General features: G+C 41.1%; 1 protein-coding gene across 1 annotated transcript; it reads left to right on the top strand.

The window, feature by feature from the left end:
* Positions 1-68: 68 nt before the first annotated feature.
* Positions 69-23,570, top strand: slc6a17 (solute carrier family 6 member 17). Its single transcript, XM_044352707.1, has 12 exons — positions 69-415; positions 3,704-4,109; positions 9,889-10,046; positions 11,928-12,054; positions 13,192-13,373; positions 14,095-14,205; positions 15,156-15,397; positions 15,500-15,692; positions 17,248-17,440; positions 17,537-17,696; positions 18,300-18,462; positions 18,757-23,570. The coding sequence occupies exons 2-12, from the start codon at positions 3,809-3,811 to the stop codon at positions 19,117-19,119; spliced, it is 2,193 nt and encodes a 730-aa protein (XP_044208642.1). The 5' UTR covers positions 69-415; positions 3,704-3,808; the 3' UTR covers positions 19,120-23,570.
* The last annotated feature ends 910 nt before the right edge of the window (positions 23,571-24,480 follow it).

Genomic DNA, 24,480 nt, shown 5'->3' with positions numbered 1-24,480 from the left:
AAACCTGCGTCAGACTTCGTCGTGACTCGCCATAGTAATCTCTCCATCCTATGGGGGGGCTGATTTATCCCACAAACACAACCATAACCACGTGGAAACCAGAGGTGCGAGCAAGTCTTTGCAGAGCTGCAGAGCATCGTTAGAGCCCTGGAGCGGTTGCAATACGCCATCACCTGCAGAAGTTAATGTGATTAATTAGCCTTTAGTGACCAAACTTGAGGCAGGCGCTGAGCTCCTGCGTCAGACTTTACGCACCGCGCGTCTTGTGTGACTGGAAGCTGTGATTTCGCATCTCTTTGCGCGCAGAGATGTTGCATATGAAGACATTGTCTGAATGAAGATACAGCACACATACTTTGGATTCGTACTATCACGCGGACTCGGACGTTATAACTCATTCCGCACACTGTGTAAGGTAGGTATAATATTCTTCCATTTTCACCATTTGATCGATTTACATAGATTTCTCTGTTACATATTCATTGTTTCTTGTTGTCGTGAATCGCTTGACTTATCAGCGACAGTTTCCCGAGCAAAATCTACCTGAAGGCACTCGTTAGAAATGAGCTTTCACCTCATCATCTGTCAAAATGTGATTTCGCCGCAACATTGACGGTGATCGTCGTTCATTCATCCTCCCTGTCTGACGATGTCGCGCCGCATGTGTCCATATTTGACTCATTTATGCATTTTCTGCGGAGAGATCACCTGCTGTCTTACAGTGATGCTGTTTGCATCTCCACATTGCTATTAATAGGTGATTCATTTGACCTTGACAAGGCGTCAGAGGTTATATCCACGTAGAGAGTCAATCTGTGGTTTATGGGCCTGTGTGCACCGTTTCTGAAGGATGTCTGAACATGGCCATCCACGCGCCGTTTTGCACCTGTCACAATCACGGTCGTTCAGGATCAAATCCCAGTGGGCGGCAAAGTAATTCATCACTGCTGAGTGGCTTCTGTCCACATCTTGTGTTTTACAGTGACACCATTTTTCTCTCCAGAAATGGCTTAAATCTAAAAGCAAGAAATGAATTAGTCTTTTCTTTGATGGCCGCCTGATTGACACCGCAACAGATCCCACAACTGACTCCAGCTTTGCCACAATCTATACTCCCCCCTCGGCCCTGTCACAGCAGCTCCATGTTATTTGCAGCCATCCTTCAGGGGATATCACGTCTGTCCGCTTGAGATGGTGAGAGGAGAGATAGGCGACCACTGATGCTGCAGGGATGGGATTTCAATTTTGCAGGAAGAGCCATTGCTTAGCAACCAGACTAGATAAAAGTGGAGCGTATCTTTGTAGGGGAAACAGTGAACCTGTGCTGTTACATCATCAACACCAAACTGTCCATAGAGGATTAGGAATGTAAAGTTCCTGGGACACACATCTGCCTCCCCGGGGGGCTTTGGACATATTTACAGGGGTCTATTACCACGACTCCCATTTCTTTGAAAAGTAAATACGTATTTCACAGTCTGCAGCACCTTTTTCTTTGCATGAATGTCCGATCATTTATTCTCCTGTACAGTTCTTGAGCAGTTTGTCATAGTACTCTGGAAGAAAAAAACAAACACTTCTGGCCATTTACTATGCTTCTCTCAGATAGAGACTGTGTACTGACTCATATTCTATTACAGTGTCTTGCACTGTATGTGAAGTGCTGCTGTCTGTGTAATGTGCCATCTGTGTCAGCATATACTGTGAAATTCTGAAAGTTGCTGGCCAACATCAAAAACTTTAACTGTTTATGGTTAGAAAACCATAAACACAGCTTAAAATCCCCAAAACACCTGAACTTCACACCAGAGAGCGCTCGATGATGATTCAGTGTTGTGTAGTTGTAGACGGTTGTGGGAAAGGTCACTGCTGCTGCTGCTCTGGGATCTGTGTCGAGCTCTGAGCCTTGGAGCTGCTGCGTGTCGTGACTGCAGGGGCTCATCGCTACTGTTGAGGAATGTGATGTGCGTGCTGCTGCTGCGGCCTCTGGGTGGGCTTAGAGTCGAGTCGGCTGGCAACCGTTCTCGAGAAGTCTCTGTGAATTAAAGGCCAGCTCGGATTTCAGTGGGGTGCATCTGTTTTCAGATTAGAGGTCTTGTCTCTAGATCAAACACCTCTGGCTTGTATTCGATGTCCAACGTTTACAAGGTTTCTCATCGTGTTTTAGAGGGCAGTATTGGTTGTGGAAAGGTTAAGTGTTCATATGATAACACGTGGATGGATGGTGGTGGATGCAGCATAGATTATAGTATTTCCAACAGGTTTATTGTTATATTTGTGCTTGTATATGTATATATTGATAGCAGGTTAGATAATTATTTTGTACTAGCAGCTTTTTCACATGTCAAACTACAACTGAAAGTGTGTGCTAACCGTGTGGCAGCGATAAATGAAGCATTCAGAACTTCAGTGACAAACATCTTGTGTTTTTAAGTGGGACAGCACTTTCTAACCAGTTTAACCAGATAGTGGTGAACTGCATAATCTACTACAATTGGATTTGTGTGACCTCCCCCCGAAATAAAGACCACCTCCGCTAACATGGAAAAAAAATTGGTTCCGTTTTATGAATAATACATTGAAATTCAGGGAAAAAGAGCAGAGGTGATGTCATATAGCAAATACCATATATTTTATGCGTGAGTCTGCTTTTTAGGGCACAAGATGTGGGTGGCTTACCATCCTTGTCTTAACAATAGCCGTAAAATCCTCATTTATGCAGGAAATTCAGACTTCTACAGTTTCTGATACAGTAGCTCTCACACTGTGGTGTTACCAGTTCCCTTCGAGGGAGGCACGGCTCACTGGATTGTAGGATTACTAGTGGATTTTGCAGAGGGCCTCTGAAAGTTACACATGCCAGAAAACTCGAACTTTCCAGACAGGTTTTCTCTTCAGGAAAAAGAACCAGTTAATTCAAGAGCTCTGGACTTTGCAACTTATTCATCACAACAACTGAAAATTTTAAAACAACCTGCAGACAAGATGTTGAAGCCGTGTGATGAGAAAAAAACACAGACACTAAACTGTTGAAATCTGCACTAAGAGGCTCTAGTTTTATTGCCGCACATTCTCCTGAGACCAGTAGTCACACAGACCGGCTGTTCACTGCTATTCACATGACTCAACTTTGGTATAATGTGTTCTGCTGTGAAACGGATTGTAATTCAATCTTTGCTTCTCATTTGCCATAATGAAGTGGATTACTGAAATACCTCACTTATGGCTCCAAAGTGCTGCAGTTTTACAACCACTCTTAAAAATACTCTACTATATGTACTAACTAGCAAACTGGAAAAGTAGTGCACATGGTTGTCACAGATCCGGCTCCCGAACTCACATCATCTTTAAGCTTTTTGGCCAGTTTTCATTGTGAGATAAAGTAGTTTAGGGTATTTTCTGACTGTCAAACACAAGTAGCATGTTGATGAATTTTCTGTGACCTTCCTACAATGTTAAAGCTGGAATACATACTAGATACATTAATTGAATTTTCAGTCAGTTACATCCCTCCCAGTTTTTGATGTGGATTGTTTCCTAAAGGTCAAACTTGCCAAATTAGGGAGACAGTAAAGGAGGAACAGTTACAGAAATGCTTGGTGTTGTTATAATAACATAACAAATTGGTTTAGGCTGAAAACATACTAAAGTTATTGCTAAGCACTTACATTTCCTGTCTGTCTCCAACCATTCCTCTTCACAGATCTAAGAAAAAAAAGCACAGCTGTCTTTCCCCGGCACCTTTCCAGCTCTCCTCTCTTTGCCTCCACCACCTTCACCCCTCTGAAGGAGCTCCTGCGTTGCAGTCATGCCAAAGAACACCAAGGTGACCCAGCGGGAGCACAGCAATGAGCCGGTCACTGAGTCGGTGGCTGACCTGCTGTCTCTGGAGCACCCCATGGACTATAAGAGCAGTCAGATGAGTATGGGTCTGAGTCCTGGCTCCACTGCTCCAGTAAGGGCGCTGCTACCTTCTCCTGACCCAGACGCCGAGGACGGCCGACCAGCTTGGAACAACAAGCTGGAGTATATCCTGGCCCAGGTGGGCTTCTCTGTGGGCCTGGGTAACGTCTGGAGGTTTCCCTATCTGTGCCAGAAGAATGGAGGAGGTAGGTGGATGGATGTCTGTACATGGTTTTGGTCTATTTTAACTGCTCAATGTGTGATTGAATCAGAGAAACTTTTACAACCTTTGTGTGTAAAGCGTAGTAACACTTCTCGGATTTTGAAGTCAGTTCCTAATTGGGCCACCCATGGTAAACATATGTCCCTTCAGGGTGCTGAGTAATTGTTAACAACAAGTAATGTTTTGCTGAGTCAAGGTTGTTCATGTTAAATTTTTTATTAGTTCTGTAAAATCCTCAATGAAATAAGTGGCCATATGGGAACAGTTAACTTAAAGCGCAGACTGTAAAAAGTAATGGACGTAGCCACTATGACATCACCTATTGGCTTGTGAACTCTGTCACTACAGGATCTGAGTCAACCGGGGAAGAGAGTCACGCATGCGTGAGTGGGTCGGCCATCTTGGACAACTAATTATGGCAACACTACTAGGACAAACCGCATGTTGTCATTACAGGATTTGAGTCTGTCACTACATGATCTGAGTGTCAGCTGTGGATTTTATGCACATCTTTCACAGTATATGAGTTATTACATGAACATGTTTGGTCCATGTTCAAATTCTTTGGCAAAATGCAAAACTGTACTCATCAGTAAAGTATTTGAATGTGTTTGTCTGAGCTCTGTTTTATTTCTTTCACCTTTGACATTAATTTGATAAAACACTGGGACTTTTTTCTTTTTACTTAAATCCTATAGTTGTTAGTATATTGTTTATGTTGGTAAAACTGTTTGGTTCATGTTGATTCAATTCTTTGGCCCTGAAAGTTATAAAAGTAGTGTTAAAAAAATAAAAGTATACAAACTTTCCTCTGAAATGTAATGGAGGTGGTTACTGAGTGAATTACTCCCTACATGAACCAAACATGTTCATGTAATAACTCATATGCTGTGAAAAATGTGCATAAATTTCACTGCTTAGATTGTCTGGTGAAATCCTGTAGTGACAACACGTGGTGTTGCTGTACCTAGCTGTCCAACATGGCAGACCCACATGCACAAGTGCAACTCACATCCCTGGTTGACTCAGATCCTGTAGTGACCATTTGGAAGCCTCAAGCATGGATATATTATAAGAGCTAGATAGGGCGCCGCCACTCAGCCTTGCAGCCAATTTTTCCCAGAGGTCACTTGCGGTATTGCAGCGAAAAATCCCCCAGTGGCCCAAAAAGCATTTTCCCCATAGACCACCATTGTAAAAGAGACGTCTGTAAAACTGTTGACAGAGCAGCTCCAACTGCAAACAAGGTCAATTATGACTCTTTCTATTATGAATTTTAGGTTCAATGGAAGTTTTAATATTTGTAAAACTTTCCTTGAGCTGAGAAGTGATTTCAAAATCTGTGATGTCATCACATGTAAAGTGCTCGAGTTTGGCATTTTGACTGTCGCCATCTTGGATTTCTGGAGCCAGAAGTGACCATATTTGGACAAGAGGGTGGAGCTGATTCTTATGCTAGCTGCTTACTTGGTTAGCATGGTGCATTTACAGTCTATAGTTAACTGTGATAATGCTAATGCTAATATTCGCTATCAAAAAACAGTCTTAAAACCATTAAAACATGTACTTACTGGAAAAACTGAACGTCTGACTCCTTAGAGGGTGTTTTAGTACAACCAAACATTGAACTTTTTAGGCAACCAAAATGTTACAATAAACATTTATGAATTGAAAACACACTGAGATAGCTACGGCTACACCTATACTCTGTGAATCTGGGGTTACGCCATGGTTACGTTACCTAACCAATGTTGTTGCCGTAGTAGTGACTTGTCAATCACAACGTAGCCACACCCTAAATCATACCCTGCTTTATCATCTATTTTACTTTAAATGGGACCATAATTTAAAAAATGAACATCCTGCTGTATTGAAGAAGACTTGAAACTAACGAGTGAGACCATAATCTCATTAGGAAACTGTTTACGGAGGTAATAAATCAAGTGAGAAGTAGAGTCATTTTCTCATAGACTTCCATACAATCGGACTTCTTTTTCGAGCCAGCGGAGTCGCCCTCTGATGGCCATTAGAGAGAACGCAGGTGTAAGTCCCTTCCACATTGGCTTCACTTCTCAGATGAGGAGCTACCTGCTTGGTTTGAGCACGTTCCTGCCCGCGGTCACATCCAGAATGCTCCTCTGTGCCTGGCAACTATTTGTTGAGACATGATTTGATTAAGAATGTCCGCTGGTCATGATGATTGGCATGAAATTTAATGCTATATTGCTCTATCTCATAAAATCTTAATTTGCATCGCATCACAGAAAGAAATACTTCAGGGGTATTAATTGAGCTCTTATTTCCTCAGAACCAGATAAAGTAAATAAGTGCTGCTCTGTTATTTTCCGTCCGGAGTTACACCTGACACACAGAGACAACACTAACCCAGTTACTCTTCCCAGCATATAAACATTTCACCCAGGGACAAACCAGTGTGTTGAAGGTTTCAACCACCTAATGTTGCACCTGTCCAAACTGCCACAACATCTCAGCACTGTGCAGGTGCACTTTCCACATCTGAACCATTTAACCTACTCTCTGCTTTTTAGACAGTTAGAGGATCGTGTATTGAAAAGAAAATGCTTACACACTACATAATGGCTTTTCTAAAATAATCCACAATGTGACAAAGAAAATCATACAGTTTGCTGTTAGGTTTGTTCACTATATCATGTAAATACTGGGTTTCATCCTTGACAATGGTATTCTATGATTTTGCTACACCACGATTTGATTGATAAAATTTGTGTACATATGGCTATTTTCTGCCTCCATCTACCTTCACTTTGAATAAAAGAATAGTTTGACATTTTGGGAAATACACTTATTTACTGTCTTGTTGAGAGGTAGATGAGTTTTTGATTGATACCATGAGATTAAATCAATACCACTCTATACACAAGTTAGCAGCCAGTTAGTTTAGTTTAGCACAAAGACTGGAAAAAAGGGGGGAAACAGCCATGTTTTTATGTTTGATTTTTGTACCGATTAAACACAATGTAATAAATTAATGATTCCAATGGTGATTAAAAGCAGAATTGGTTATTAGAGTTTTTGTTTTACATGTGTGAGGATTTTTGTCAAAAACATTACTGTATATGTATTGTACACAAATGTAATTATTTTACATGCAATTTTGTACACATTTGTCTCCAAGTCCTAATTTTGATTTCAGTGTATAACCATTTCCAGTACATTTGATATTCTGTGCTCACTATTCTCATATTAAAGTCCCACTCAGTTTGCCTGTCGATGGGGCCGCAGCCTCCTCCTCCTTGATAAATTAGGTCCTGTCAACCAATTAGCCACCTAATCGTGCAAGTCAGAGGGGTAGTCTCTTCAGCATTTCTCAGATGTAGTGAGCTTGTGCTGTCAGATGAAGCTCTTCTCTTCAGCAAAATGAGGGAACACTGAGAGGTCTGGTATAATACTGTGATATCCTCCAGTTTAGTTTTTTATTTGCTTTTCTTGCACCCTTATCTTTTTTCTATTATATTTGTGATGAGATGAGAGGGTGGTGATGACTAAGAGGAAGAGTAAACACTGATTTCCTGGGCTTTCAGACATTTATTGATTCTACCTGTGTGGGATGTGTGTGTAAAGATGGCATTTGAAATACATAAGAAAACAAAGCTGAACATGTGTGTATTTGCACATTTTAATCAGAGTGTGCGCAGTGATGAGTCTGCATCCCCTGGCGAATCTTGACTCAGTGATGGGTGCTGCATTGTGCTGTCTGGGTTGGACAAACAGTCTCTGTCCATTACTTCCTCTTTTTGACAAAACAAAAAAAGGGAGACACCCTTTTTTTGTTTTGTCAAATGAAATCAGTATATTTATATCACCTGTCCCCATAAAGGCACATCTCAAAGAAAACAAAACCAATTAAACAAATCTGTCACAAAACTGAATAATGCAATTAAGTCTGTAGCAAAATAAGAAACATGCAAATTGCAAGACACAAAAGAGAAGACTTGCTTACTTGTTTACCTCACCTACTTTAGTGAAGCAGTTGCATGCATTGACAAATTACTCTAAATGATCCTGTATTACAAATAAATAATTTAAAGATCCCCTCCCGTATTAAGACATCTAAAAATACTGTGCTTGGAACAATAATGTGTGTTTAATATGGTTTTTCACCAAAAGAATTACCACATTAAAATCTTTAAGATGGCATTCACTCCTTCTCCCTCATAAAAAATTCCAGGATATATAAATATGCAAATATTGTTAATTTCAAAAGTTTAACTGCTGGATACGAGATGTCTCCTACTTCACTGTGAAGTCCATTATCAGTGTATGTGCACTGGGGACTCCACATTTCCACATCACACTTGTGTAGGTTGTCCAAACTAGTTGTGCTGTCATAAATCCTGCTCATAAGCCCACCTCTGAAAATCAAACTTTCATCGAGCACAGAGAAACTTTCCACTTTTAGCAGATGAATGTGAAAACAGCTTTCCACTGTCAAACTCTGCACATACATCATGTAAACATCCAACTGAAGGAACAAGAAGAAAAACAGTGGAGGGGGACTTTAAGTAATATATTTCTATTATTTTGCACACAGTATGTTAACATTTGTCATCACTGCAGACTACAGCAGCCCAGACAAGGCAAAAGTTCCAAGTAAACCTTTTTTCAAGAAAAATAATGGAACAACTAGCAACACCACTAGAACTACTAGCAGCCTTTAGTGGCCATTTTGGTCTTTATGAAGTTGTGATGGCCAAAGGGTGAAGGCATTGGTACTGAAATTCAGTGGGATTTCTCTGGTTGATTTCTTTGGTGGAGCCACCGAAAACATGAGGATTTAGCTTCTGAGGACCAGGAATGATCACAGGAAATTTTATGGAAATCCAGCCATTAATATCCAGTTGATGAGGGTTCTAGTGAAAAGGTCAAAGTGTCATCTTTATCATTATAATTCCTAATGATAAAAGTCCACCATCTTGTAGGCCTGCTGGGCAAAAACTTGAGTGGGGCATTAATGTAGAGATTCTCCACCAGTGTGGCTGAATTGTGTACAGAAAAACAATAGTTTAGTTACCTCCCTGCTAACATGTTTTATTGGCCTCTGTTATGTGTGCCTGCAGCTCAGAATAGACATCAAAGATCCATGAAAGCAGGCAGCAACATAGAAGTCACTTCTAACAGTCCAGATAATAATACCGCTGTGTAACACAAGACTGTGTTCCTGTCTTTGTTTCCTTTGTCTGCTGCTATCTCTAATAGCCACTCACAACGTTATCAGTACTTTTGATCAAGTCAAACGTCACAGTCATTTGTTTTTGGTCTGACAACAGGCTGCTCCCTCCAGCTGTCCATCAGTATGAGCCCTTCCTCTCCCTTCCTCTCATGGTGCCTCTTCATGTCTTGACGTAGGCAGGACTGGATGTGAAATGTTGTTTTTTAAGTGCCTGCTGCTCTCCCTACATTGTTCTGCAAAAAAAGAGATATCATTATCTGAGAAAGTGTTGAATCGAACTTGAAGATGAAAAGAAGGAAGGAAAGATAAAGCCGAGAGTGAGAGGAAAAAGAAAGAGGTAGTGAAAGCTGTGAAGATAGAGCAGCGAGGGATAAAGAGAATAGACTCCAAAAATAGAACATGACACAGAGAATCTGACAATGTCCCTTCTGCTGTTTTACAACGAGCTTTTGTCCTTCACCAACATGGATTTCAAAACATACTCAGATAACCAAAGTAAGCTGTATATTCTGCAGTAACTCTTCTTCCTTCTGTCCCTCCTCTGTCTCAGGTGCATACCTAGTGCCCTACTTCATTCTCCTCCTCCTCATCGGCATCCCCTTGTTCTTCCTGGAGCTGGCGGTGGGCCAGAGGATCAGGCGTGGCAGCATCGGGGTCTGGAACTACGTCTACCCACAGCTGGGAGGCATCGGGGTTTCTAGCCTAATGGTGAGTGCAGACATGACCTTGTTAACAGGACCGTAGTTCATCATACTGGTGGCTTTACAAAACATCATGATTTTATAGGGTTTACAGGTTGTCAATAACATCTGAATAAATGTTTAAAAGTCACATATGAGTGATATACAGGTCAGTAATAGGATGTTCATAATAAAAACAATTTGGTGGCCAGATTGTGACCCCACATGTAAAGTAATTCTTAAACACTCAAACCTTTGTTTGCTTGCTTCATTAGCTACTGTGACAACAACAAAATCCACAAAAAAAATATTTATTGCATAAATCACCAATGAAAATGATACACTTAACATCTGACATCAATATTCACAATATACTCAACAATATTAATGATAAACACTGAGACGAAACAACACAATATCTCAAAAACCTGTCTTGTTCAATAGATGGCTCTACTTACATAAATATTATCACCTAATAGAGAATGAAATGATCAATAAAGCAACTTACATCCACCAACCACAAATAAAGAGGGATGGATAGCTCTCTCCGTCAATAGCACACCTTTATTACTGAATTTCCTCTTTAAACAAATACAATAACATTTTATTCAAGCGTGTTTTACTACTTTCTGCAGTCAAAAACCTAATAAACCTGATAAACAATTTCATGCCATGTAGGCTCAAATGGTGGCTGTAAAACTGTTTGATTTTAAAAGGTCACAAATCATGTCAACTGCAGTGTAATCCAGTGGTTTTCACACATGAAAAGCTCCAGCATTAAGGTGGATTTTGCTGCAGGAATGGTTTGAGAAGCTTCTGGGGGCATTTTCGAGATAATCTCCCCAAAATGAATGAATTTAAGTTAAACACAGCAGTTCTCTACTCACCTGTCTCTTTAATTTACCAGTGAAGGAGCCTGTCCTGCCCTCTGGAGAAAAGCATCTATTAATGACTTATTAATATATGTCTTTTCATTAGTGTAAAAACCTGTGACACATTTTTTTCACTTTGCAGTAAGCCATCTACAAACCAAGCTACAATTACAGATACACACCACCCAAAGGGACCTTTTGTGGACTCACAAAATGAGAATACATTTTATTTGTTTTTAATTGTGCATTACTGCTCTGTAAAGCATTAAAATGGCATACAGTAATGTGGTACAGTAATTATTGCACATCATGATTACAGCAGCCTTTGAGGAAATGCAATGTGTATTAACACCAACACCACGTTACAGGATTGGTGTTGGATCTCACATGGTAATATCTCACTTTCACTTTGTGACTCAGTGTCAGACATGTGCAGAGACAACAAACGTGCCGTGAAACTGAGTCTACAGGACTCCCTCTGCCTGCTCATGTTAGCTCCTGCTGATGTTTTACAACGAGTGTCATGCAAAGACCAGTGCAGATCACTGTCATAATCTGTCCCCATCATCAGAAGGAGTAGTGACCCATCATGTCCCCATCCCATCAGTGTCATCAGCCTAAAGCCTAGTCATACAGCCGCTGAGTCGGTCAGTCAGCGATGTACTCTGTCAGTCTTTCTGTTTGTCAGTCATTCTGAGAGCGATTTCATCAATCTAGTGTAAAAAAAGGAGGCCTGGCCTGAGGCAGTGAGGCGTGTGGTAGCTCGGATGTGGCAGAGGGAGATTCAGCATCTATAAATACCCCTTCATAGAGGACCCCAGCCTTAGCTGCTGAGAGCAAACAGCTCAATAATTCATACACACTCTGACTTAAGCTGTGTGCTCAGCGTCGGTGCCGTGACTCAAGAAGTGATGGTGACCTCAACAAATTGCAAGCTTGTTTGTCCTCTGTGCTGTTTGTGTTTGTGTTTTCTGTGGCGAGACAGTGATTGTTTCTTGGAGTGATAAGAACTGCTGTTGTCTCTCATTTCCCCTCAGGTTTGCGGTTTTGTTGGCCTCTATTATAATGTGATTATCGGCTGGAGCATCTTCTATTTCTTCCAGTCTTTCCAGTATCCACTGCCTTGGGCTGAATGCCCCATCACGAGAAATGGAAGCCAAGCCAGTGAGTCCGCAACACAACACGCTGAACAATACAGCTGAAACTATGACAAAGATGCGCAGCAAATGAGCGTTTTATTGTAAAGCCCTCAACACCAAAAATTGAATACTGCGGAGTCCTGGAAGACACATTCATATTCAGCCAAGTATCTCAGTAGATGCAGACACACAGGCAGCCCAACAGTACACAGGGGGGTGCTTAAAGCTGCAGAACCTGCCTTTGCATTGAAGCAGCTTGCCTCAGTGTGGCTCTGCAGTCAAACAGCAGTGTCTCTGCAGGCTTATAGAAAAGTGTTTGTGCTGCCTCTGCAGCTGAGACGACCTGCTCCTCCTCCTACAGAGCAGTTCTGTTGGCAAGGGCCTGTCAGATGGTATGACCCGACCAACAACTACAGTACGTAGAGTGGCTGGCAGCTGGTGCCCTGTGGTGCAGGCACATGCAGGTTGTGGCAGAGTAAAGGGCATCAGCTTTCATTAGCATTCGAGGCCAGGATGTCGACTCTGCTTATGATTATGTTTGCAGCGGGGAGGCTGTAGAGCGTCCAGTGGGATTTAGTTTAGCTATTTGCAGAGGCGGAAAGTACAATAACTATACGTCACTTACTTAAGCACAATTATGAAGTACTCCTACTTTACTTGATGGTTTCCATTTTATTTTCTTTTGTACTAATGTCCTTTTTACTCCTCTGCATTTATCTGAGAACTACTTTGCAGGTTAAGATTTTACATTCATAACTGCCAGTGCAGTTAGATAATTTCAACTCCAAAACCAACCAAGTTCAAGTTTTTCTATATGAGTGTCAGTATCTTGAAAGAAGACAGAATAATGTATTTTGCTGCACTGAATCAAGAAAAACTGCATTTGAAAGAGTTACGGAAATGGCTTGAAATAATCTCACTGCACTGGCAGATTTATGAATATGATTTATTGGTACAATTTAAGCACCAAACAGTGTACATAGTTTAATTAGCTCCACCTCCACCAGCTACAACATTAAAATGCTGCTTATACATGAATACATCAATAATAATAATCAAATGAATATACTATTTTATATACAATTTATTTTTGTATATGTACAGACTCCACTGTCCTCACTGTTTATGACATTTCCCTCCTTTTTCCTCATTGCTGTTGTAGTTGTGGAGCCAGAGTGTGAGAAGAGCTCGGCCACCACTTACTTCTGGTACCGCCAGACTCTCAACATTACCAGCAGCATCGACGACACCGGTGGTCTGAACTGGAAGATGACCCTGTCCCTGTTGGTGGCTTGGATCATGGTCTGTTTGGCTGTCATCAAGGGCATCCAGTCCTCTGGGAAGGTACAGGGTCTCCACGTCTTCACAACAGGGGCCAAGCCTGCAAACTGTAGATTATCTGTGTGCCTTTTAAACAACACAGGCTCTTTATGAAGATGCTACACAATAAATCATCACAACAAAAGCTTTAAAATTCTATTTTTAGTCAGTGATTCATCTTAATCAGCAAGTGTTTTATTCACTTTGCTAATGCTTTTCAGTCAAAGGTACGATGCTAAAGCCTGTCATCAGCACTAGTCTATTTTTGGATCTCATCTATATTATGGAAGAGAAAGACATGCAACATTAATAAGCTTAAGCTGAACCAAGCACAGACCAGTTCAGGATGCAGATGGAAAATGCTCCGTTTGGCAACAACTGCAACAACATCCTGTAATCTCGATCCAGAAAGTGAGTCATATACCACAGCGCAACATCCAGCCCACAGTTTCAATAGGAAAATACACAACAGAGAGTGGATCGCCAAGGTCTGACATGGTTTTTTAAACACTAAACGTAGTAATCCAATTATCATAGTCAGCAGTGCAATGATTCCCCGAAATGCTGTAGGAGGGATTTTTGACTCATCTCTCCAAACCTCAAGGACTCCTCTCCAGATTCAGTGCAAAGCGAACAAAAAGCAGTTTGGTCGTCCTCCATGTGTGAGGCTTCAGAAAAGCGTGTCCATGGCAACACCGTGTAATGTACTTGACTTTTTCTCTCTCTCTCTCTCTCTTTCTCTTAGGTGATGTACTTCAGCTCTCTCTTCCCGTACGTGGTGCTTTTCTGTTTCCTGGTAAGAGGTTTGATGATGAAAGGAGCAGTGGACGGCATCGCTCACATGTTCACCCCGAAGGTGAGAGAGAAACTGATGATTCTGACCAAAAAAAGAAGCGATAAAAGGAGAAACTCTAAAACCGGGTTGCTGCCTCCGCAGGATTTTCAGAAATTCTTAGTATAATAATAAAAGGTGTCAGTTTGCTCTGGTTCTCCAAAATGTAGCTGTAGTGTGCTGCAGAGGAAAATGTAGTTTCAAGCTCGCTGCTGTCTTGGTGCTGATCATTCATTCACAGACTGCTGGCCAGACAGATGTGTAACATAAGTGACACTTTGTCTATGCAAGGTGTTCAGACGTGAGCGGTTTCAGATGCTTCACCACCAAGGCCGTTCGCATCCACTCAAAGGAAAATGTCATTAATAGCCACAACATGTGTTGAGTTGATGTCTCCCCCTAGTGGTGAATGGGTGTGATTACATAAAAAATGGACAAATACTACATCATACTGTGAAAGATTTTCAATTACCTCATCATTTGAACATGCAATGTGAATCATTTTGTAGTCAGGTTTCAGCTGCAGACATCAAATGCCTTCATAACAGGTGCCAAATGCTGCATATTTCCCTTTTCAATATTTATTACCCACACAGACATACACATATTCATGTCTATTGTATGAATGGCCGACCATGGTTCAAACCCACAGAACTTTATTTTTAATTTTGTTCCCAATCCTAAAGTTTCCAAAGTTACCTAATATGCTGAATTACGCAGGGATGGAATATAAAATGACGCACAAAACATCCTTTTCAATTTGTTTTATTGGGCCAGTTGTGAAAAACATCGCCGTCAGTTTGAATATTCAATCAGAAACAGACACACAATTACTGTCGTACAGAGTGGAATTTTTTTAAGCTAATTGATGGGAAAATATCAGAGTTCAAGGGGTTTTTAAGAGGATAAATGACATCAAATAAAACACAATTTGTCACTACTCTTTAACATTTATTGCCTTCATTCTTCCCTAGCTGGAAAAGATGTTGGAGCCGCAAGTGTGGAGAGAAGCCGCCACCCAGGTCTTCTTTGCCCTCGGTCTCGGCTTTGGAGGAGTCATCGCTTTCTCCAGCTACAACAAGCGAGACAATAACTGCCACTTTGATGCAGCACTGGTCTCCATCATCAACTTTGTGACGTCCATCCTGGCCACTTTAGTTGTGTTTGCCGTCCTGGGGTTCAAGGCGAATGTCATGAACGAGAAGTGTGTTGTTGAGTGAGTATGTCATGCTGGAACAAATGCTTCATGACCAATCATTCTTTGTCGGCTGTTTTTACTATAAATATCTTCTCCACGTCTAAAATTTTTTGTGTGCAGGAATGCTGAGAAGATCCTGGGCTACTTAAACACTGGTGTGTTGAGCAAAGAGCTCATCCCTCCTCACATCAACTTCTCCCACCTGAGTTCCCAGGACTACGCAGAGATGTACAGCGTCATTAAGACGGTGAAGGAGGACAGCTTTGATCAGCTGGGCCTGGACCCCTGTGTGCTGGAGGACGAACTCAACAAGGTCAGTGGGTTACACCTTCAAATGCTGTAATGAGAATATGATTATGGAAAAATTTTGTATAGTCAGAAATTTGATTCGACATCAACATGCAGGTTTTGTGTAATACACAACAACTTGTCCCAATATATAACAAATAACAGAGAAAGCGAAAAACACTATGACAGAAAGCAAAGTTACGTTTCCTCTGCAGAGTGAGTTATTTTCTATAGCGCAACATTTCTTAGGGTATTATTGCACCCAACCCAAAGTTAAATTAGTTTCACCAGAAGCCTGAAACAATGTTACTGTTGCTGCAGTTTGCAGTAATATTTCTTGCACATTGATTTAGAATGGTGATTAAATTGTTGACCAGAGGTCAGATGTATAAATGGCCCTCTGGCATTGTTGGAGAACATCAACGATGCAACACAATTGATGAAATTTAGCTATATATTTGCCATTTCATTGACTGGTGGAGCAGGCACCATACTGATAAACAAATGTTGATTAAGGGTGTGTCAACATCCGTTTATGGCTAATTGTGGGAGTGGAAATTAGGCTTATGCACATGTGCCTAGTTCCTTAATGATTGAAATTATAAAACAAAGTCATATATATATATGAATGGCTCTATAAATCTGACAAAAAGAGTGCATATGCATATGTCTGACTTTGTGTGTACACACACTTTTAGTCATTAATCTATTCTGCCATCTAATTTGAAATTGGTATTTTCAGTGGCCTTGTTATAAAGCCTGGTAATGCTTACCTGTAACTTGGGATTGCACCATAGCTTACGGGTTAAGATGCTGACCATGAACTGCAACATCCCCAGTTTGAGGCGGGGTTGAAGCGGGGAACTTTGTTGCATCTCTCTCTCCCATTTCCTGTCATCTCTCTGCTGTCTGTGATAAAGGAACAAGAAGTGCTTGTTTGCCTGTAACTTTGCTCCTTGCAATCTGAAGTAAAGCTCATCAGGCCATTTCTTTGTTTAAAAGCTTCATCTGTGAGTACAAAGTAAAACTATTTTGCAGGTGATGAGGTCAGTCATTTCCAATTCATATTTTCCTTGATTGAAAATGCATTGATGCTCCTTGTTGTCATCAATTAAACCACTCCCCATAGTACACCCAATCCAGGGTCAATCAGTCATCAGTGGATGGTTTCCAAACTAACATCTTAAGTTGTGAGATTTAGTCTGGTGGCTGTAACTGATGCCACCCTTTTCTCACTAGATAATAATCCCATTGAAGTAAAAAAGCCTGTTCTCCTCTGTTGAGCTTATCATGTTATTGTCTTTCTGTGCACTTCTTGTTACAAACATCATCCAGAGATCATAGAAATATTGTCAGGACACTGAGGTTGTTATTCATACTTGTTTTTTTGTGTTGCTGGAATTTTAATGTTAGTCTACTATCACACCCATTTAAAGTATTTCTAGATGAGCTCATAACCTTAAATGGCTGCATTATAATTTATGAATCAATGATGATTTTCCATATCTCCCTGTCAAGATCAAAAGAAACACATTATCCACCGATTTGACCCTCTTAACCTTCTTCTCTCCATCTTGCAGGCGGTTCAGGGCACTGGCCTGGCATTCATCGCCTTCACGGAGGCCATGACTCACTTCCCTGCCAGTCCCTTCTGGTCCGTCATGTTCTTTTTCATGCTGATTAATTTGGGCCTTGGAAGCATGATCGGCACCATGACCGGCATCACCACACCCATACTGGACACTTTCAAGATACGCAAAGAGATCCTGTGTGGTGAGCTAACTGTTTCAATACTGGCTTTGCAAGTCAAATTTAATGTACTTGATGAAATCAAAGTTTTTCTGATCTGTTTGTTCTTCCCTCCGTTAGTGGGTTGCTGTGTCATAGCCTTCCTGTTAGGCCTGCTGTTTGTGCAGCGTTCTGGGAACTACTTTGTCACCATGTTTGACGACTACTCAGCTGGGTTGCCTCTCACTGTGGTGGTGATCCTGGAGAACATCTCTGTAGCCTGGATATACGGCACCAAGAGGTAACTCAACCGGATATTCAGATTGAAGCCATATTTGGGTATAAATTAATTTTTGGCTGTTACCAGTAGTAACATTTGCAACGTCCGCTCAATTAGTAAAGAAGGCTCTGTGGTCTGTCTCGAAACTAACCAGGAGGCCTGACATAAACCATGCATCATATCACTGTGCCCTTTGTTCTAGAAGAAAGGTTCACCAAAAATCAAAATACTTTATGTCCTCTTACCTAGAGTGTCTTTAATTTCGGTGTGCTGATGAGAAGATACTGGGTGTGGCTCATGTCTGCTCTTTGGCATTTGGCTTGCAGTGTTAAAACTGTGTCAAAGACTGTATTTGAAAAACTCATATCTCCAAATATTGAATGACATTGTTGTTGTGGCTCTGTCTATGTCCAACTCTGTAGTCCATGTTCTTCATTTCAGCCATTTACCGGGAACCTGAAACTGAAGCAGCTAAATAGAATTCAGCTTTCATTAATTTTATTATTTACACCTGTGTCAAAATATCTTCTGTGAAAAAGGTCTACAGAGAGACATTATGATGGGACTGAAATGTAAATGCCTTCTGTCTTTCTCTCTCTCTCCTCCTCCTCCTCCTCTTCACAGGTTCATGCAGGACCTGGAGGACATGCTTGGTTTCAGGCCGTACTCCTTCTATTTCTACATGTGGAGGTATGTGTCGCCAGCTGTCTTGGTGGTGCTCATCTTTGCCACCGTCATCGAAATGGCCGTCAGTCCTGCGGGATACAACGCCTGGGTGGAGGCCGAGGTCAGTGTTCAGGTCCTCCTGGCTGTGTGTGTCTTTGTACGATACAGAAAGAAAGAAAGAGTGAAAGCACCACCAGACTTGCATGAATATTCCATAAATGCAGGCCAACCTCATGTTTCTCCATCTTGTCATCAAAATATCAGTATATCATTCATGAATCTTCCTGCCTTTCAAATATGGCTCTCATCCAACTGCTTGCATTTAACTCACTTTCTCTCCTAACTTATTGTCTCCCCTCCCACCTCATCTCTTCCTTCTTTTTTTTCTTTTTCTCCATCATCCTCCCACTGCTAGGGCTCAGAGCATTTCCGCAGCTACCCTCCCTGGGCTTTAGGCATGGCCTATTCCCTCATCGTGGTGGCCATGCTGCCTTTACCCATCGTCTTCTTGGCACGCCACTTCAACCTGATCTCAGATGGCTCCAACAAGCTGTCTGTCTCCTACCGCAAAGGCATGATGAAGGATATCTCCAACCTGGAAGAGCAGGACGAGCAACGCTTCATCCTCGGCAAGAACCCCAGTGAAACTCCCTCCCCCATGCCTGCCCACCGCGCTTACCTGGGCCCCGGCGGCACCCAGGAGATGACCAACACCAACTATGGCACCAGCACCAAGACAGGCTACCAGAATATCGGCTCCCCCGAGTCTGAGCTATGATCTGCTGAGCTCATAGATCTTCCCGTCCATTAAACCCCAGCCCTGCTTAGAGAGAGGGAGACAGAAGAAGAAAGGGAGGAACAGAGGAAGAAAGAGAAGTCAAGAGGGAGAGAAAATCCACTGCCGGTTGTTGCAGCGTTCATCACACCTTAACCCCCAGAGCCGAATCCTTCTACCCCCCTTTTTCTGCTCCATCGCTCTTTGCCTGTGCTTCTTCCCTGTCATCGGATCTGTGCTGCTAATTGACTGTCAATCCCAGCTGTGATGAAGGGATCATGGGAAAGCGAGTCTCACCAGATATGACGACCTTTTCCCATCAGTCAAGATATCAGAGGGGCAGAGAAAGAGGGACAGAGACAGCGACACAGCGAGAGGAAGGTCCATGGAGGGCTTAGATACAGGCTTTGGTTTGTAATAAGCTCTGGTTGAGGTTAAGGTGTGTGCAACGCTAAAAGGCTTTACGTTGTACTGAACTGTAATCCCATGTGTTTGGAGAATGTTATTTTCAAGACAGTGGGTCGTTCCCAGCTCTAGAAGATCATGATCTGATTCTGGTTTAGTTTTAGATGATTGTTATTTGTGGGGATAGGATGGAAGGAAATTCTGAAAAAAAAACACTCATCTTGTGTTGATCTGATCTCATCTAGAAAAAAAAAAGATTACTCCATAACAGTATGTAACAAGTGATTCTGATAGTGTTAGCAGTGTTACAAGCACATTGTATCTTAAAGTTTAAGTTAACTGTGCCTATCATACATCAGCAATAAAAACCAGTCAGAGTAGGGTCCTTTTAAAACTGTGGATCTCCTTCTATCCCCCATTCTCCCCACTGATGTAGAATACTGTACATGTGTGTTGTGCAATAGTCTCAGATGTCACCGTTAACCGTGTATATACACCCTAGTAGTGCAAAACAGGGGAAAAGTTTCACCTCCTCATCTCCTCTCCATGAACACCGAAGCACAGACGCTGGCTATCGTTAGAGCATCTCTGAGTCTCAACACAGAGCAGCACTTTTCTTTTAAACAATCTTCCTACTTGACAAATAAGGCTCTGGAGTCTTTGCCAACAGCGCTGCGCCCGTCTCTGTGCTGTTCCAGTCACAGCTGGCCTAGACAAAGCTTTTCCATTTTAATCAATCATTTTAATCAAGCGCTCCCATTTTAATCAATGCCTTAGAAGGGCAGAGGTGGCAGTATATGAGCAGAGATAAGCAGAGAGGCTTGTGTTTGATCGGCTGGGGCAGCTTCACAACTGCTTGTCTATCTGTGTTTTACAGAGACAGACAGAGAAGGAATCAGGAGCGTGAGTTTTGTCTTTGTGTACGTGCAGATGTGCATGTGCAAGTGTCTGTGCAACAGTGTGTGTGCCCCCGTTGTCTGCCGCTGAATGAGAGCTCCTGGTGACCCTGCCGGTTTAAAAATAGAGCTGCGTTACCCAGGGGAAGCCGTGGCAACGCACCATAGATACAGATACTCTTCTGATGTGGAGATGGAGAAAGAGGAGAGCGGACACCTTGCTTTGTCTGCTCCACCTGCACAGCTGTTCATTCAGCAATACAGAGATCTCTAATGTTGTTAACGTGCATTGAGTACGAGGTTCACTGCCATGCCACGCTGTGGATTAATCATACTTCATCCCTGACAGGATGATATTTAGGTTTAATTGCTGTACATTCCTCAAATTGTGACCACTACAGACATTTCATAAGCACTACAGTCTACACTTTGATGTCTTTTTGTGTGCTAAGGTGTGAAAAATAAAGCCTTTTTTATTTTTAATGTATTATCTTGTATGACAGTGTATGTTTAGGGGTATAATGTGGAAAATGTACCGTGATATACAGTAAATGTGTTGAAGTGGTAGGCTAATACTCGGTTTTCACCACCGGGTGTCTCTGCCGGCCAGCGGAGGAGCCAGCGGCAGCTCTCCAGTCTTGTGGCCCCTCCCTGAGACAACACCAATACTGGAGACTGAACAGATGTAGTGCGAAGCACAGTCAGTCACATTGTTTGGTGCCTGAACAGCATCTCTGTTGTCTGTTTGCCTTATGCTTTTGTCATTCTGTTGAACAGTTCTTGATTGTGTAGTTTTGGACCAATGTCTCGTCTGATTCACTGGAGCACTTTAATTAGGTGGAGACCCTGGAGTTGTTTGTTAACCACAAATCTGATGAGAGCTTTGTACATTTTAAACGTTAATCATAAGGATAATGTCACAGAATTTGTACTGATTAGCAATATTAATATATAGAGAGAGAAAGTTTAATGTCTATGAAAGGCACAAGACACAAATGTATCGTGAGCCATCAAAACATCTTGTGTTGTTATGGAAGATCTTTACAGACATGATACATTTCAGTATCTTGGCAGGTTATAATTTGGTGTTTTAAGACATTAGTTTGTTTGTGTTTTATGCTGAATTTTAACTAACCCCATCACAGCCATGTTGGTTAGGCTGGCACTGCTAGGACCGCCCTTTTTGAAAATAAGTGCGCATGTTCCTGTCATGTGGCCTCTTAAACGGCTCTTGTGTCCGCTCAATTAAGTTACGTCTGTTATTTCTGTCACTTGGCGAATAACAACAGTTTCTCTGATCTATTGCCGTGGACAGTCCATGCTAGTTGTACTACTAATGCTGATGAATCTGCATCACTAGTTTTTATGCACTAAAGTGATTAAAAACTATAATCCTTACTGTTATACTGTAACACTCTATTGGCAATTATGTATTTGTCATTAATACCAAGATTTCACTATAGGAAGTAAACCACTGTGGATTAGAGCAAGCAACAGAAAGAAAAAGTGATCTTGCCACACTGATCTCCCTCTAAATCATGGAAGAGACATGATAAGACGCTACAAAAGAACATGTAAATATATAAACCTTTTTAACAGCTTAAGACGTCAAATTATAACCTGTTCCATTGCAGAAATTTAGTGTGTAAAGACATACAGATCTTACAACAAGGAAGAAGATTGTTTTGGCCATTCGGCTTGCGATACAAATGGCACATAACCTCAGGTGAAGGCACTCACCTGTATGAAAACTGCAGCTTTGGTGTAGAGTTCAAGCACAGTTTGGAAAGCACAGGAAAGTGAGCACAAAGGAGCTACATGTGTTAGTGAGCAACCAGTCAGTGAGCTAAAGATACTGTCAGTCAGTGTAGGTAAACTAGGTGCGGAAACTTGCAGATCATGTCGGTAGATCATCCTCACTGGAGGATCAGGCTGCACACTGAAATGCACTGCCATCGTCACAGGAAGTTAAACTGGACCATTAGTTTGTTCTGAACCTGCAGCTACAGACTCATCTGCACAATAAATAGATGAGTGGATGTGGAGGATCCTGCACACAGAGAGCACAATCGCAACACATGAGATGAAAGAGTCTTTCTGGAAACAGCAACCTCATGTTAAAATTTTTAATACATGATGCACAGTTTGACAAATTTCACCAAAAATTCCCATTTTTCCACCCCAGGCACAACAGGTCTTCACTTTAAAATTGAAAAAAACCTCTGAGCACTGCTGTAATACTCTGCACAGTCTGAGTAAGTCTTCTCTTATTGGACCAAATTTACCCAGTGATAAGGTATTGGCATTTCCTATTGATATTTTACATTTATTATTGAAATAACTCCAGGGTCTCTTTGTCTTGTCCCTGTGTTGATTGTGTTGCAAATGTACTGCACTTCTAGAGGTTAACTCGGTTAAATTACCGAGATTAACACATCAAAAGTAGAGTAACAGTGTATTTATTTAACTGTGCAAATAGTCTTTATGTGACCAAACCATAGTTATATTTATAGTATAGACAATGTATTTAATCTGTACATATTGATGTACATTCTGATAAATTCACAATGAGTATCTATAGTAAGAGTGACAGAGTGTATACTTGAGCTGTAAATAATAATTGTATATTTTGAAATATTTTTTGATTTTTGTACTGTAGGTAATGTAATTTTGGTGTCTGTTGGTTTCTGGTGTTAGTGTGTGGTTGTTCTCAATCAAAATAGTTGAATGACTGTGCGTGTGTGTGTGTGGATGTGTGCATATGGGTGTGTGTGTGTGGATGTGTGCATATGGGTGTGTGTGTGTGTGTGTGCGTGTATGTGTGTGTATGTGTGTGAAGTAAAAGTATAATTAGGTTTTTTGGTGTTTAACTGTGTTTGTTTTTTTCTCCTCTCTCAGTGTTTTGTGCTGCTGATCTAATCCAGTAGATAAAATCTGGTTGTTACAGTGAACTGGGACCACTAATGTAAGCAATCTCCTCTAAGTTTCTCACTGGAACTGCAGTGGCTTCCAGCACAAAACTGGCAACATAAACAAAAATAAAAAAATGTTTGACTGTAACAGACACTTAAGTTTTTATGGTTGAAGAGAGTGATGAAATGTACAAACATGATGGAGCGAACAGGAAATTAAAATGACCACTTTTATTAAACAGACCATGTTGTGTGTCTCATTTATTCTAAATATAAATGCAAGTTCCAATGCAAATATGTGTTTTTCAGGATTAAGTTTTGTTTACACTGACATAGTTTCAAGTTTGTGTCTTTATATTTCTCCTACAAAATATATTTTTAGCAGCCACAACATTTAAAATATCTCTACAGCAGGCAACAGATACCTCATTTTAGCATGAGTTGCTAATAGTTACAGTGTTTCCAGGGCCAGCCCAAACCTTTTTGGGGCCCTTAACAAGGTTGGAAAGGTTAAATCCCTCTGCGGATTATTTAAAAGTCTATAACAAATTATTATCACAAAATCTGTTATGATCATTACAATAAATGGCTGCCTACCAGTGGACAGTAAGAAGATACAGTATGACTATTTGAAAGAGACATGAAAAAGAAAATAAAATACCAACATTTGAAACTCTTTCAAGTAAAAATCAGACTTACATAAAAGTAAACAATGTTTAGACATCAAATCTACTCAAGTCTATTCTCATTTTGAGGAAAGGTCCCTGTCATAATGTTAAGAAATTAAAAATGTAATGGTTTCAGATCAGTTAAATTCTTTAACACATTAAATGTTGAAAACATGTCCACATGCTTTAACAAGGCTAATCAAGAGATCCTGAAATGTATTTACAGGTTAGATTTCTATCTGTTACCTGATAACAGTGATTTTATCAGATCATAATGGAAAACTTGAATCTGTAAAGTGACCTCTACAGCCATGAGATGATGTAGTTGGTTTGCTAGCTCACTCATAAAGATAAAGTGATACTTGTTTGTGGTATTGATTTTCAATAACATAAGAAGTTTTGTTAATTGCACAACTGAACCCCTACTGCTCCTTCTCCCTCTCTGAAGGGAGCTTCATCCAGCTTCTTTTAAGCCTCTTCCCA

This window comes from Thunnus albacares, chromosome 5 (assembly GCF_914725855.1).
Source record: "Thunnus albacares chromosome 5, fThuAlb1.1, whole genome shotgun sequence".
Classification (NCBI taxonomy): Eukaryota; Metazoa; Chordata; class Actinopteri; order Scombriformes; family Scombridae; genus Thunnus; species Thunnus albacares.
Note: the sequence above shows the minus strand (reverse complement) of the source record. Positions and strands in the feature narration are given on the sequence as shown.

What these genes read in the sequence shown, in the direction of transcription:
- slc6a17 (XM_044352707.1), top strand. Translation starts at nt 3,809, where the DNA reads ATGCCAAAGAACACCAAGGTGACCCAGCGGGAGCACAGCAATGAGCCG. An exon ending in TCGGGGTTTCTAGCCTAATG is followed by an intron (nt 10,047 to 11,927) that starts GTGAGTGCAGAC and finishes ATTTCCCCTCAG; the next exon opens with GTTTGCGGTTTTGTTGGCCT. An exon ending in ACGCCTGGGTGGAGGCCGAG is followed by an intron (nt 18,463 to 18,756) that starts GTCAGTGTTCAG and finishes TCCCACTGCTAG; the next exon opens with GGCTCAGAGCATTTCCGCAG.